The following is a 15,609-nucleotide window of genomic DNA, read 5'->3' on the forward strand; positions in this document are numbered from 1 at the left end:
CTGTTTTTTGTACAGGATGCTGATCAGGTGGTTCCTCAGTTTCTTTGAAAGTGAATGGCATAGTCTCTCAGCATAGTCTGTGCAGTATGTTGATTGCAAAGGATTTTTCACCGTCAGTTCATTTGGTATGATGTCCATTCGTTTGCATTTGGAGAGAGAGAGATCTGTCTGTACTTGTGCAAGTTTCCTCATGAGGTTGATAGATTTCCACTCCATAAGGCTAAATGCAGTGCCTTGCATGTTAGTTGGAATACTTACCTGGGATGGGAGGCCCCCAACTTCAAGTCCTTGTTTCATTGACTTACAATATTTAAAGTGGAACAGCTTCACTGGGAAATAATGAGTCTCTCGCTCCACATGCATATGTACCACTACCACCTCTGTCTGAGTTTTGTGTGTGGAGTCTGATCCATGGTTTGAGAAAACCTACCATATTGGATCCCACAGGACAGATAGGGAACTGTCAAGTGTGTGGCTCCCACTGGGCTTAATTATGATCTAGGCATTGGACATTGAGATTGAGGTGGCTTTGTGCATTCATACCATCAGAACTCCAAGCATCTAAGGGGCCTTACCAGTGGGAGCGTAGGTGCCTAGGGAATATAGGTGCCTAAAAGTTTAGGGGGCAGCATCTGAATGGTTATTTTGAAGATTTATGTGTGGTATTTCATTGCCTATAATAGCAGGTAGACACCTAAATCTTTTTGTGGATTTAGGCCTACGTGCCTCCCAGACAGAGTGAAGTGGAGGAGACTTGTAGATGACCTATGCTCCACGCAGACTACAAGGGTTAAGTAGTAGCACTAGTAGCAGCAGCTCTCAAGCAGATGGCCTGTGAGTGAACTGCATGGAATAAAGGTTCTCCAGGCAGGAGTCCATGGGTCAGGGCAATGATCTGGAGAGAGTGAGGGGGAAACTTTTGGGAATTGTAGCTATGTCAGTATTTAGTATTTTGTCAGTTTTCTATTTATCCAATAAATTGTCCCATTCTTCTGAGCTGGTGAGAAAGCCCAGCACCTTACAACACAAAATTGATGACTTATTGTGAAGTTCTTAAGATGAGTGGGAAGCCACTTTAAAATTTGGAAGATTCAAACCAAGGAAAAATAGCTGCACCGTAATATATTTATGCGAATCAAAGAACCTGAAGTGAAAGTGGTTTTCTCTTCTAAGAGAAAGTTGAGAGAGAGAATTATGTTGGTTTCCTAGTAAAAATAAAAATGAATAATTCATTGGCATTGAACTATTTTGATCTGTTTCCCTCATGTAATTTGGTAGCCTAAGTATCTTGTTTGGAAGCATTGGAAGTTACACCAAAAATCGTATGAGCTAGCTTTGGTGCAGTTTGTTTCAGATGGTATCCCGCTATAATTAAGAAAGCTAAAGCATATGTGTGGTCACAACCAATCCTTGTCATTATGCCATGAAAGCTGTGGTATTTGTGATCAAAGCATCAGACTAATTTTGCTTTGCAGTATAACCTTTGCTTGAACCATTCAAACTTTGATTTCACGAGGTGATACATTTAATTAAACCTTGTTGCCTAGTTCTTCCCTACCTATCTCTTTAAGCAATACACATTAATACTTAGTGGGTAAACTGGAAGAAAGGTGCAAATTGCAAATGCATAGCTGCTCTGTCATTGTTATTTACTTATCAGTTCAGCAATGGTGCTTTTAAAAATGCTGAACATATGTTTTGTATCCAGAACTGAGTGTTCTGAATAAAAAACATATTTAATTTTGTAAAACAACTTTTAAAATATTGGACAGACATGAATTTAGACTGTCAGTACAGATAACTTTGAGCTGCTGTATGAAATAGTAAATAAGGATATTACTGCAATCTTTTGAAGTAAAATGCTCTTGATCTGGGATTTCATAAAGTTGCACAATACAATGTCAAAATTCAGCAGACTTGTAAATGCTCAGGTTATCTTTTCTGAGGCAAGCCTGTAACTATGTTTCTTCTACAAATGAGTGAATATGACTTATATGTATGACAAAAGTTTGTGATCTTTTGTTTCTGTAACTTCACTATAGTTATAAATCTATTATATCTTGAAAATTCACAATATACTATGATGACGGCCTGTTTGATAATCAATGCTTGGTCTTCTGTTACGTGTGGAAAGTGAAAAGGATAATTAGATTGACCAAACTTCCTGACTTTTATATGTTGTACAACGCTGAATTCTAATGCAGGATGAACTTTTCCTTTTTGGCACCCTCAGGACCTGACTGGTGCCAGATGACAGAATTTGCCAGATGACAAAAGGTCAATATTTTCTAGCAAATTGCTAACACTTCCACTGCTTACTGGGCTCTTGCATGACATTTGGGGTAAATTACAGCTAAGTAACAGCACAGAACACGGAGAGCCAGGATTGGTGGCTGTAAGCAAACTTTATGAGACAATGGGAAACTTGGCCACACGCATGATAAGTGGTCTTTCAGATAACTAAAATCATGCTTCGAAGTAACCAGCAGAGAGTCTATACGCATTTTCCCTTACTTTCAAGTTAACTTCAAATTAGGGAGCCCAACTTCAAAGTCCTTACTCCATTCCCGGGAATGAAGTAGTGCCCTACTTTGAAGTTTAACTTCAAAGTAGGACGTGTGTAGATGCTCAGCTTCGAAGTAATTTTTGTAGTGTAGATGCAGCCCATGTGTTTTTTACTCATTTATAAAATTTGGGGAATCCAGAGTCTTTGTGGGAAGATTGAACTGCCTCTCCTACCACTCTGGGTGTATGTGGGGGGCAGGGGAATAGGGAAGAGGAGAGTTTGTTATAAGTGGAAGTCAATCTTGCACCATTTGTATATTAACACATTATCATTGTAAGGCAAAGCAAGATCATGAGCACTGGGTATTTGGATTATTTTAGAGGATGTGAGAGTATTTTGTAAATCAAATGAAGGAGATTCTCTCATACGGTATCATTATGCTGAATCAGGCTGAAGGCAACAGACATTAGGTTGCTTAATGCTCATGCAGAGAAATGCTTTCTTGGTGAGACAGCTGCAAGGTTAAACTGGTGAGCATTGTATAGTTTGGGTCAATGTTATTCTGAACCTGGCTTTCCTGAGTAAAGTGCCTCTGCTTCAGCACAATACTTCATTAACTGCTGTAACTGGTAACAAATATAACAAATTGGACACATTAACACATGGTATGAACAGAGACATCAGCTACCTCACACATTACAAGGACTGCTTCCCTTCCCTTGATGCTTTGAATTATCTCAGGCAGGGCAATTAACATCCCCCCACCTCTCACCCCCTTATTTCAATCCTATTTGATTTGTCAGTATTTATTGCAAAAAAATTTTTTTTTGGTCCTCTGTACTTATAAATGTCAGTGTGTGTTGGAAATGAAATTGAGCTGATGAAGTGGGTCTGTCCCTCAAAAGGTCATCACCAAATAAATCATTTTGTTAGTCTTTAAAGTGCTACATTTCTGCTGCTTTGTTTTGTTGGAGTACAGGCTAACATGGCTACCTCTCTGTTGCTGTAACTGGTGTGAACTGCCTCAGATGCTTAAGGATGACCTGCACTAGGTAAATTGATGCAGGAGCACAGATACACTTTTTTGTGGGGACCCAAAACCTAACTGATGCTTAAAACCAAGTTTTTAGTCTGGTCAGGAGTGTTCCTAGTGCACAACAGGCTATTTGAATTAATCAGTTCATGAGATTTTACCATAAATAAGCATTTTGGATTAAAACTAAAATTATTTAAGGAATAACCATTGGAAGTATACAGTATGGTCCTATACCTTATTCCAGTGTTCCACAAGCTTTCAAGACTTCAGCCGTATCAGCATACCCCCTCTCCCAGTCCCAGTGCTTATTTCCTGGTTTTCAGTAATTTATTTTCTGCTGTGTATTTCTTGAAATCCTCTCTCGTACCACACTTTAGGAAACACTGCCTTAGTCCTCTACCCATTTTTACCTGTTAAATTTTTTCTTTGTGAAACAAGATTTGAGGAAAGAGGATTAGAAGGAGAATCTCCAACTGTCATGTAAACTCTCCATATACTAAAGAAACTGGAACCTCAGCTCAGCTGCTTGCAAAAGTTTCTGAAGAATGCTAAGCTCCTTGCAAGGTCTGTTCGCCACATAAGAGGGCTTAGTTTGTAATGACACCTTTTCGCTTCTGACCATAGGGTTTGTTCAAATTATAGCAGCAAATCTGCAATTCTAACTCTGGCTGTGAACAGGTTAAATTTTATGCCTATAGTAATACTTGAAATAACAAAAAGAGAACTTTCCAGGCTCCTGCAATTCAAGCGCTCCAGTCAGGGTTTCTCAAACTATGGCTCTGTGAAGAATTGTGTGTTGGTTCGGCATGGTTGGGAGTGAGGTCTGTAGAGATGCACTGTAATACCACATCCCTTGAAGACAGCCGTATTGATGTAGCCTGAGGTCCACAGTTAGTAGAGGACATGTGTATGCTCAGCATGTTGCTAGAATCTCTGCAAACAGTAGAAGCAAATTGGCGTCTGCATATGTGCCTAGCTGCATCTTATGCAAAACAGTCAGAAATCATTTTAATGGTAGACAAAGTACAAGTAGTCAGATGCAGAGAAAACATGTCACTAAGCTAAAACTCTGCGGCGAGGACCACAGGAGAGGCTTTTCCCAGCAAAACTGGACTTTTGTCATGAAAAACCACAGAACGTCTACACATGAAATGTGCTTTGTCGATGAAACCCAGCACATCTGGGGGCAGCATTATACCTCTCCCCATTCAGCTCTAACGCCTCTCTTGGCAGTGTTCTGTCACCAAAACAGCCGTGTAGCTGCTACAGGGCCCTTTTGTCAATGGACAGGGCTTCCAGTTCACCGGGCAGCCCTGTTTGCAGAGCTTCCAGTCAGCCATTTTGTTGAGAGAGGTCCAGGCAGTCTGGCTGCTCTCTGTCAACAGAGTGGATTGCTCTTTCAATCTGCTTTTGTGTTTAGACACAATACGTCAACAGAAGTTTTTCCAGGAAATCCCTTCTGACAATCACTTCTGTCAATGGAGGCTTCTTTTGTAGAGATGGCCTGGATGTGCTGATAACAGTCATGAAGCCACATGGGCACTATCATGACTTGCATGCTGGTCTTGCATAGGCAGTTCAGTAATTGCTAGAGTTTTTGTGTAATTCTCTCTTCAGGAATAAAAAGCAGTCCTGTAACACCTTAAAGACTAACAAACTCATTAGGTCATGAGCTTTTGAGAGTCAGGTACACTTCCTCGGATGACTGGAATAGATGCTTAGAATCCAGGATTTTTTTAAAGCAGGCAGGGTGGGGGAAGGGTAGAAAGGGTAGGAAGGAGGGGGGGAAAAAGGAGGGAGGTTAACCTGTCACTAGTAGGGCCAGCAGATTGAGCAAACTAAGTTAGCTAGGAAGTGTCCTGTTCCTCACAACATCAAAGGTGGGGAAATCGCCCTTGTAATGCATAAGATAGTTAAGATCTCTGGTAAGGATAATTTAAATGTATCAGATTTTCAAATGAATTCAAATTCAGATGTCTCCCTCTGTAATAATGTGGTAAAATCCTTTTGTAGAAGAATGGCTACTTTAACCTTTCAGAACATTCAGTGATGCATTTAAAAGTATCAGAGAGGTAGCTGTGTTAGTCTGTAGATTCGAGAACAACAAGAAGTCTTGTGGCACCTTATAGACTAACAGATATTTTGGAGCATAAGCTTTCGTGGGCAAAGACCCGCTTCATCAGATGCATGAGTGAGGGGGTGGTTTCAGAGACGTATTGAAAGAGTGGAGTCTCAGTAAGAGGGAGGGCCAGAACTGACAAGGTCTATTCAGCAAGGTGGAAATGGCCCAGTATCAACAGTACTTACCAAAAGAGGAAAAAACAAGTTAGATCAGACAGGGGGATGTTAGCCTTTGTCAGAGTCTAATGGGGAGCTGTTAGCACCCAGAGCAGAGAAACTGCCTTTGTAAGCTGCAAGCCACTCCCAGTCTCTGTTTAATCCATGGTTAATGGAGTCAAGTTTGCAAATAAATTGCAGCTCAGAGATTACTCTTTATTTGATTTTTAAAATTTTTTTGTTTCAGAACTGTCACCCTTAAATCTTTGAGTTTAGAAGTGTTTTTAAAAGTGTTTCCCTACAGGTGTGTGTGTGTGCCAAATTATGTACACCCTTTATGTGTATTCTAATTCCTGACAGCACAGTATCTGTTTGGTTTGTCTAATGTACATGGCAGAGGGGCATTTCTGGCACATGATGATATATATCACATTAGTGGGCGTGCAGCTGGTGCAGTTGCTGTGGTTGGGTCCTGTGATGGTATTGCTTGTATAGATATGTGGACAGAGTTGGCCACAGGGTTTATTGCAGCGATAGGTTCCTTGGGTTGGTGGCTGCTGGTGAGTATTTTCTGGAGACTGGGTGGCTGTAAGACTGGCTTGTCACCGAAGGCCTGTGAGAATGAGGGCTTATGTTCCAGTCTAGGCTGTAGATGATCAATAATGCACTGGAGAGATTTAAGCGGAGGGGTATAAGCTTGGGCTCTGTAGGTGATGACCAGGAGTGTTCTGTTATTTTGTTGGTTGGGCCTATTGTAAAGTCAGTGACTTCTGCGTACTTGTCTGGTACTCTGTGTTCAGTATGGCTGTGTACACACATGCCTCCTGTTTTTGAAGGGGACATGTTAAAGAGATTCTGATGTGAATATTATATCAAACAGGAAGCCAGAATACCCAAGTTTATTATTCACAATTATGCTATTACAATTTCAGATTACCACTGAGCAAGCTGTTTTTAACCTCATAGTACCTCAGTTTCCCAAATGCACAAATAAAATAGTGATACTTCTTTTAGAGTGCTAAGAGATCTAGGGATGAAAAGTTCTATGGAAAACATAGGTCTGTACACAGGAATTTCTGGGGTGGGTTGTGTTTTTTTTTTAATAAATGTGGACCACCTCCTGCCCCCACAGCAGCCCTGCCCTTCTCCCACCACCCCTGTCTCTCCAGCTGGTAATTACTCCGAGTCATCCCAGGCCACGCTGGTCTGGGTAAGGGCAGAGTGCAGAAGGGACAGAGTGGCCTACCTCGGGAACCTTGCACCTCCCTGCATACAGGCCTGAAACAGATGTATTACTATTACTGTTTCATGGAAAATATCAATTGCATGTTGCTCCAATGATGGCTCAGGAAGAAAATTCACAAAAAGAAAAGAAAATACCAAATGGTTTTAAACAGATTCAAAACCATATTATGTAGTGTGTCTGAAATGCTCTCTGCTGAAGATAGGAAGCCTTCGACATGCCAATTCAATCTCTGCTGAGGCCTTTCATAATTCATCTTGGATGGCAATCTTAACCTAATTTACTGACATTTTTGGGTACCTAAACAAGCTGAACTCTCCTTGTGAGGCAGAATAAAATGTGTTCTGTTTATGCACAACAGTGAGAGAGATACACCTGTCAAAATGTAAAAGTTGGTCTTCTCAAATGCAAAAAGGGAGACGTGGCTTTGTTTAGTCTTGTTCCATGCCATGAGGAGCTGAAGTGCTGCTTGGGAGCCATAAGGATTTACCCTGGTGTGGTATTATCTTATAAACTGCAAAGGGGTAAGACATGGATTAATAACCTTCTTATCTAATATTTTCATTTGGCAGCCCTGACTGGGTCATTTCAAGACCAACCTGTCCTGGAATGAGATCCTGCAACTCAATTTTTCTGGTTTGCCAGTATCTGCCTAATTTCTGTCTCTAAAGGATTGTCATTTAGTTTTAGTCATAGAGGTCTTTAAAGTTCTTATCCTATTTGTCGTCATATATTTGTATCACAATCTGCTGATGATTTATAAATAATTTCAGATTGTGTATTTGGTGCTTTCAGAGTCACAGGGAGCATGTTCCAGTAGCAAAACAGCCTTACAATACATTGTTTGTTTTTTAATAATTTTGAGTTTCCACAATCATCAAAATTTACTTTTCAAAACTTCATGACTAGATGTTCAGGTATAATTATGATTACAATTATTTCTCATTTATGGTTAAGTTAATCTTTGATCCCTTATGCTGGTTGAAAAATTAGGCCATGTAGAATTTAAGGCATCCTTATTGTTCTCACTGTAAGATCTTAAGGTGTCCTCATTGTTCTTACTATAGGTTTCAGGATATAATAGCCTATGTTCTTCTGGATTTCTTTATGCAAGTCCTTTAGCTGTTCCCAGTTTGGTTTGGTGGCTGAGACTTCAGAGGATGAAAGGAATGGGAAATTTGTCTGAGATAGGAGTGCTGGAAAATGCTGCATTTCAGTCACTTCTGTTTGGATAATTGCTGCAAAATGATACTTTCCAAAAGAGAGCTTGTCACTCACACGTCATGTATAATATGTTTTCATTGTTTTTATTTGAGTCAGATAAAGCTGTTAGAGTATAATTGGCTAACAGTGAAATATTTGTTTTATGATATGGGCCACATTTCAAGCCATTGGGAGAGGTAATTCCTTTATCAGGATTAACCTTTTAATCTTTCCTCTCCCATATTAAGCATATAAAATAAAGTGAAATCAGATTCTTATGTGTGGTTTATCAGTTGATTGTAATCCCTAAAATTGTCATGTTCATATAAATTATCCTTTTGATATTTTCACTCTCTGCGAATAAGAAGCTTCATACTTGCAAGGGCTATCAAATTTCATTTCCTCATGACTAATCACAAGGCAGGGGGAAGGCTGAAATTATATATTCCATCTGTTTATTTTTCTTTCTCTTTGCCTCGTAAGTGATGAGCATTACATAATTTTCCTGTACATCCTCAGTGTACCCTACAGTATAAAGTAGAATATTTGCAGATAACATATAATTGGTGTTGTCTAACAATATTTAAGTGCTAAATACCGCTTAAGTATATCAGTGTTGAACAGACATTTTTATCCTGTTTTCATTAAAAACTTACCAAGCCATTTATCAAAATACATATAAGTACATTTGTATACATTTAGGTTTTATATAATATTCATTAGAATAATTAATATGTTAAAATGTAGTTTGATTAAACTTGACTATATTTAGAAGAAGCTCACACTACATAAGAGAATTTAAACAGTGTGACAATACAGTGGCAAAGTTCGTTACTTTGTTAATTAAGCTAAGAACTTGAAAATTTGTGGTGAGAAATTATACTTGCTAAGGGCACAACAGCATATTATCCCAATGAAAAGGAAAGATACAAAGAATAATATAGTTCCTGCATGAGCTTTTTAATGGCATAAGAATCCAAAAAAGAACTCTAGAAAATGGAAACATGGGCCAATAGCTGAATATTAAAACCAATATAAAGCCCAAGTATTTATTGGACTAAACAAAAATGAGTTATACCTAGTAAAGGAAATAAAAGGCAATACAAAGAAGTTCTATAAATACATTAGGGGAAATAGAAAGTGGAAGGGAGCTGTAGGTCCACTACTTAACACAGGAGAGCTAATAATGGATCACATCAAAAAGGCTGAATTATTCTATGCCTTTTTTGCTTCAGTCTTCTCTAAAAAAATACATATGATGAGATACGTATCACTATTAATATTGATGAAAGGGGGGAGAGAACACAAGCCAGAATAGGGAAATAAGAGGTTAAATAATATTTAAATAATTTAGCTATATTTGGATCAGCAGAACCTGACAAGGTGCAAGACAAGATGCTTAAGAAATTAGCTAAAGTAATATCAGAACCATCAGTAATTTTCTTTGAAAAGTCATGGATGATGCATAAGGTTCCACAGCACTGAAGAAGGTTAAACATAGTATTTTGGACCTATCCATTTATCTTTGATACCTGGAAAGATGTGGGAACAAATTCAATAATCAGTTTGTAAAGACATAAGAGATAATAGGGTAATAAGTAACAGCCAATGTGGATTTGGAACATGGAGATATACATGTCATTAAAACATGGCAATGTATGTATCACATGGAACTTGAAGGGACCTCGAGAAGTCGAGTCTAGTCCCTGGCGCGCTCAGCAGGATCTATCATCGTGGCCGTGTCTACACTAGCCAAAAACTTCGAAATGGCCGTTTACTAATGAAGCGCTGAAATACATATTCGCCTCATTAGCATGCGGGTGGCCGCGGCACTTCGAAATTGATGCGGCTCGTCCAGGTACTTATGACAATTAATATTAATGAAAAGCTGGAGAGAACACAAGACTGGTGAGTGTTTATAAAGTTTGAAAATGACACCAACCGGACTGGAGTCTCAAACATTTTGCAGGAAAAGTTTAGAATTCAAAACAAATTGAATAACTGATATGAAATCCACAAAATTAAATTTAATAAAGGCAAAGTATTACACTTTGTAGAAAGAAGATCAAATGCTCAATGACAAAATGAGGAATAACTGGTAGGGTAATAGTATAACTGAAAGGATCTGGGGATTATACACTCTCAAACTGAATGTGAGTCAATAGCATGTTGCAATTACGGAAAAGGCCTATGTTATTTTGGGATGTATTAACAGAAGTGTCATATGTAAGGCTAGGTCTATATTACCGCAGAAGATCAACCCATGCAGGGTCAAACTTCCAGAGTTTTGTTTTGCATATGCACAAAATGGCACTTTCTGGGGTCAAAGTTGATCTTGAAACTCCTGGCGAGTGGTGAGGATTAAGGAAGGTCAATGGAAGACATGCCCCTATCTGTCTTCTTCCATGTAGGCGTACATTGAAGTCAGCCTCTGATAAGTCGATTCTAGCTACGCAGTTGGCGTAACTAAAATTGCATATCGGCAGTTGACTTCTATATCTAGTATAAACACAGCCTAATAGACCCAGCCATGGTGAAACCCCAGCAGGATGTCTGGGTGCCACACATTGAGAAAAGACAAACTGGAGAGAGTATAGAGGAGAACCACAATAATGAAAAAAGTTTAGAACAACTGAGCTATAAAGAAAAACAACCCAGTGTATTTATTCCTGAGAAAAGAATACTTAGGGGTGACTATATAAGTAGTGTTCTAATATTTTAAGAGAGGCTGTAAAGATTGTAAAAAGGAGTGATCAGTAGTTACTCTCTATGCTCGCCGAAGGTACAACAAAAGGTAGTGTCTGTGGCCAACTAGAGCTGCAGTCACCTGATATCTCTGGAGGTGCAGGTAAATTTAGTGGCAGTGGCCTGTCAGGGTTAGATGCTGGTGGGCCACCCTTTTTTATTGCCCACACTTCCTTCTGAGCCTACAAGTCCACTCCATCCTACTTCTTGTTCAGCCATTTGCTCAGACAAACAAGATTGTTTTCTTTTTCAGGAGATAATGCTGCACACTTCTTGTTTACAGTGTCCCTTGAAAGTGAGAACAGGAGGAGAGTTGAGGTGGCTGCCAAGGGCCCCCCCCCACCCCCATGAAGTATGGAGACTGAGGCACCGTCCGGAACAGTCCCATAGAGGGGATGACTCTACATATCTAGCACATAAATACATTACAAACCCAGCTACAAAAGTGCCATTGAAATGGGTGTTCTCACTTTCAGGTGACATTATGAAGAGGAAGCAGATAGCATCATCTCCCATAAATATGAACAATTTTTTTCTCTTAGGCAGGCTATGTCTAGATTACAGCGATTTGTCGACAGAAGTTTTTCTCGGAAGTTATCTTCTGTCAATAGATCATGGCCCAACTGCCAAGTGGATTGCAAGAGCAATGTGCTCTGTCGACAGAGTGGCTGGACTGCCCCGCTGCTCTATTGGTGAAATGGCCATCCAGAAGCACAGCAGACAGGGATTCCTGGTGTCCTGGAAGCCCTGTCTGTTGAAGATTCAGATTGGCTTTCTGTCAATAGAGGCGTTACACTTCGTGGGGAGTGAGATATGGCTCTTGACAAAATTACTGTGTTCTGTCAGTTTACTGTAGACGGAACACCTTGGGAATATGGATGCTCTTCAGGTTTTGTCAACAAAACCCTCTAGTGTAGACATAGCCTCTGAAATTGGATGAAGAAGTAGAAGTGCTCAGCGGGCTCCAAAGTTTTGCAGTGTTTTGTTTTGTTTTTGAGTGCATTTATATAACAATCAAGCTTTCACAATAGATATTTTTCCTTTCATCATTTTATTGTGCGAATATTTGTAGTAAAATACAAAGTGAATATTGTACACTTCATTCTATGTAGTATTTGAAATCAACGTATTTAAAATGTATAAAGCCACAAATAATTAATAAATGTTAATTGGTATTCTATTTAACAGTATGATTAAAACTGCAATTAATCATGATTAATTTTTAAATCACAATTTTTGAGTTAACGGCAATTATTCAACAGTGCTAATTTCTATTTTCTTTTTACTTGGGAAATTTAATAGAAGTAACTTTTAAGTTTTTACCCTTCATCATAGCATGGCTACATAATCTAATGAAAGCCATGTGTATTCTAGAAAGCCAAATGTTTTCTATTCTTACAAGAACCAAATCAGTAGTTACTTTTGTACATTTAAAAGGTCATCAGTAACATATGTGATGAGCTTATGTTTAAAATATTCTGCACTGTACTATCACAAAAAAAACCTACTGTGTGCTAATATGTGTAGTGTAAGTTGATGTATTTCTTTACTATTGAATTCATGATACCCTTTCTTTATGAGACTACAGCACAGATGTAAAGTGATGAAAATTGCTGGAACTTTGGTATTAGACCACTTTCCATTTCATTTCTAGATCCCCCTTCCTTTTTTGTCCATTTAACTGGTTTCAAATGTTGTATTATCAGGTACTTCTTGTCAAACATTTGGTATACAAGCTCATTTCCTCCTACTTAGTTAATTAAGGTGACTGTAAACAAAAAGATATACAATTCCAAGGCATGCAGTGTTTCACACAATGAGAGAGGTGATAAAAGCTTAATTCCTGCTAGATTTTTCCTGTCTTTGCCCTGGCTACTTCAAACTGACCTTGTCCACAATCTGATGACCTCCCTATTACACTCAGCCGTTTGGAAAGCTGCGCTGCCATCACTAGCCCTGAGGGGGTATCTGGGAGACCACTGATCCATTGACCCATGTCAAGACTGGATTTCAAATCTGATCTACTTGGGCCTCTGACATAGCGATACACAGGCCCACTGCACAGCAAAACCAACAGAACAGACTGTTTTTTTCCGCTTGTTAAGTGACGTGCCATTTGCACTGGGTAAAGGAAAGACCAATTTTACACTAGTTACTTGATATGAAATTTCCTGAAGCAATTACAAATATTGATCTGTTCCACTCAAAGGAGGGAATTCTCCAATTTAGCAGCTCAGTCTATCAAATTATCATCTTTACTTGCTTTGTTGTTTAAGAATGAATGTTAAAGACATTTTTTTAAATGGAGCATTAAAATAATTTCTGCACAGGTATTTTCTAAGTAAATGTCATGTTTGGCTTGCCCAGTTAAAATGACAGAAGTCTGGAAATAAAATTGCTATGGATCTAATAGCAATATTAACTAGAGCACATTGGATACATTCTACATATTTAGTGTGGGGAGTGTAATGTAAAAGTAAGAATATAATACAATATATTAAGTTATACATTTAATTAAAAAGAGGGAATATGTTACATATATGCAGTAGATTTGTGGTGGTGTTGAAGCCATAGCACTCCAAGGATATGAGAGAGACTAAATGGGCGAGGTAATTATTTTTTTATCAGTGTAAACTCCAACATTTATAATAAAAAAAAGCACACTGTTGAAACTTAACTATTCTTGATGTTTAACTGTGATCTTAGTGTTTCATTGTCCACTTTAAATTTCTTCCATCTTTTTTTAAAAGAAGATTCTCTTAATACTAATATTGTTCCATATGAGCTTAGAAATTCGAACTTTGTTGGGTGTGTGTACACAATTGTTTTTTAAAGTGTCCTACTAGTTATAGCTGTGCTGGGGCACTTTTGTAGGCAGGCCAGTGCTGTGTTAATCACTCAGTGCAGATCTAGACAATGAAAAAAGTGCTAGTTTCAATCTTGTAACAAGATCCATATAGAAGGATCTTCTTCAACCCGTTTTGACTTTGATGGACTTCATGTGGGTGCCAGGGTCTTCCTGCCTGGAGCTTGCTGCAGTATCTGTCTTGATTGTTCCAGATGTTGCCACCACCAGTTGAGTTGTTCTGGAGATGTGGAATAGTTCACAACAGACTTTTTGACTTGTCACATTTGTTTGGAGACACTTTCAGTAGAACTGAATTAGGAAGATTTTGAAATAGAAAAGAGATAGGGGACCTGATCCATGACTATGTTACTCTAATTTTAATTTGGAACAAGGCCACAAATCTTAAAAGTTACAGAAAATTTACTTTTTAGCAGGGACTAAACATAGATCATTTCAGCCAAAATGGTGAATGCTTATGACAGTATGGGTGAGTGAATGAGATTATTATGAAGGCTATGATTTTTTTCACAAATGGTCATGAGTTCCATGACTTTCTGGAACTTCTTTTGGGGAAAGGCTGGAGCAGCCAACCACATCGGAGCAGTGGCTTTTGGAATAGCTGGCCAGCAAACAACCCCACAGCCACTGGAACAGTGATCCACGGCCCACTAGAACAGCAGTCAAAGTTAGGTCATCCCCTTTGGAGATGGTACAGTAGTAGTCAGCTCCTGTCACTAGATCAGCTGGTTGGGAGTACAGCAGCTGCAAGCTCCAGAAGTGCTCTTTGGTTATGAGCATCTGTGAAATTTTGTTTGTTGCTGGCAACCTGTGGCTTTCACTAAAAATAGCCATGACAGAATAGTAGTCTTAATTTAAAAAAAGAAAAAAAGTAGCCTTATAATACTTACTGATGACTACTCTTTGTGCAATTAGTAGTTATTCTTTTAAACATAGGGACCGGTCGAAAACTTGAAAGGAACAGTTTTACTTCAGATTTCAGCCAAAATTCATTTGCACAATGAGGTCTTAGATTGTTCCTCGCCTAGTTTTAAAACATTGTCTATGAACATTTTTTGAGATAAACCTGTAGCCAAAACCAGTGTATATCTATTTATAGTCAACAAAATACATTGTGAAATATTTCCTGAAAAATGCTCCCTTCCATTGTGTTAAAAGTATGTTCAATGCATTCCAAATCCGTACAGGCTATAAATGTTTGTGAAGAAGTACGAGAGAATTTCTACCTGGGAGCATTTAATGTTCTCTTTATTGCATCTTGCACCTCAAATCATGGATTCTTTATGTAGCTAGGCATGTTACATGTTAGAATTTATAACATGATACTGTTTTTCTTTGCATACAGGAGTTGATTCCTGAATTTTATTATCTCCCGGAGATGTTTGTAAACCTCAACAATTACAATCTAGGTGTGATGGATGATGGTACAGTGGTATCTGATGTTGAACTTCCACCATGGGCCAAAACTCCAGAAGAATTTGTTCGCATAAACAGGCTGGTAAGATGGTTCATCTTTTTTCAGCTGAAGTCCAGTTCTTGAAAAATGTTTACTGAAATAGCTTATGACAGTTTGTCTTTGTCCTCTGTGTGTAGCTAGAATTTTACATTCTGCTACAGGACATGGGAGTAAAGTTTTTGGTTTTGTTTTGTTTTGTTTTGTTACAAAGGACCGAGAAAAGACTTGTTCTCTCACTCGCTTCCTCTTTTGCTTTAAACTGTCTTTGTATATTATA

At 38.6% G+C, this 15,609-nt stretch overlaps 1 protein-coding gene across 8 annotated transcripts in view; it reads left to right on the forward strand.

Moving 5' to 3' along the window:
• LRBA (LPS responsive beige-like anchor protein) overlaps nucleotides 1–15,609 on the forward strand; it is a 657,226-nt gene that overhangs the window by 480,460 nt on the left and 161,157 nt on the right. For all 8 annotated transcript variants that reach the window (XM_074993191.1, XM_074993193.1, XM_074993194.1 and 5 more), the window contains exon 47: nucleotides 15,222–15,374. In XM_074993191.1, coding sequence (XP_074849292.1) covers nucleotides 15,222–15,374 — 153 coding nt within the window. The remainder of the gene's footprint in view (nucleotides 1–15,221; nucleotides 15,375–15,609) is intronic.

This window comes from Carettochelys insculpta, chromosome 4 (genome assembly GCF_033958435.1).
Source record: "Carettochelys insculpta isolate YL-2023 chromosome 4, ASM3395843v1, whole genome shotgun sequence".
Lineage (NCBI taxonomy): Eukaryota > Metazoa > Chordata > Testudines > Carettochelyidae > Carettochelys > Carettochelys insculpta.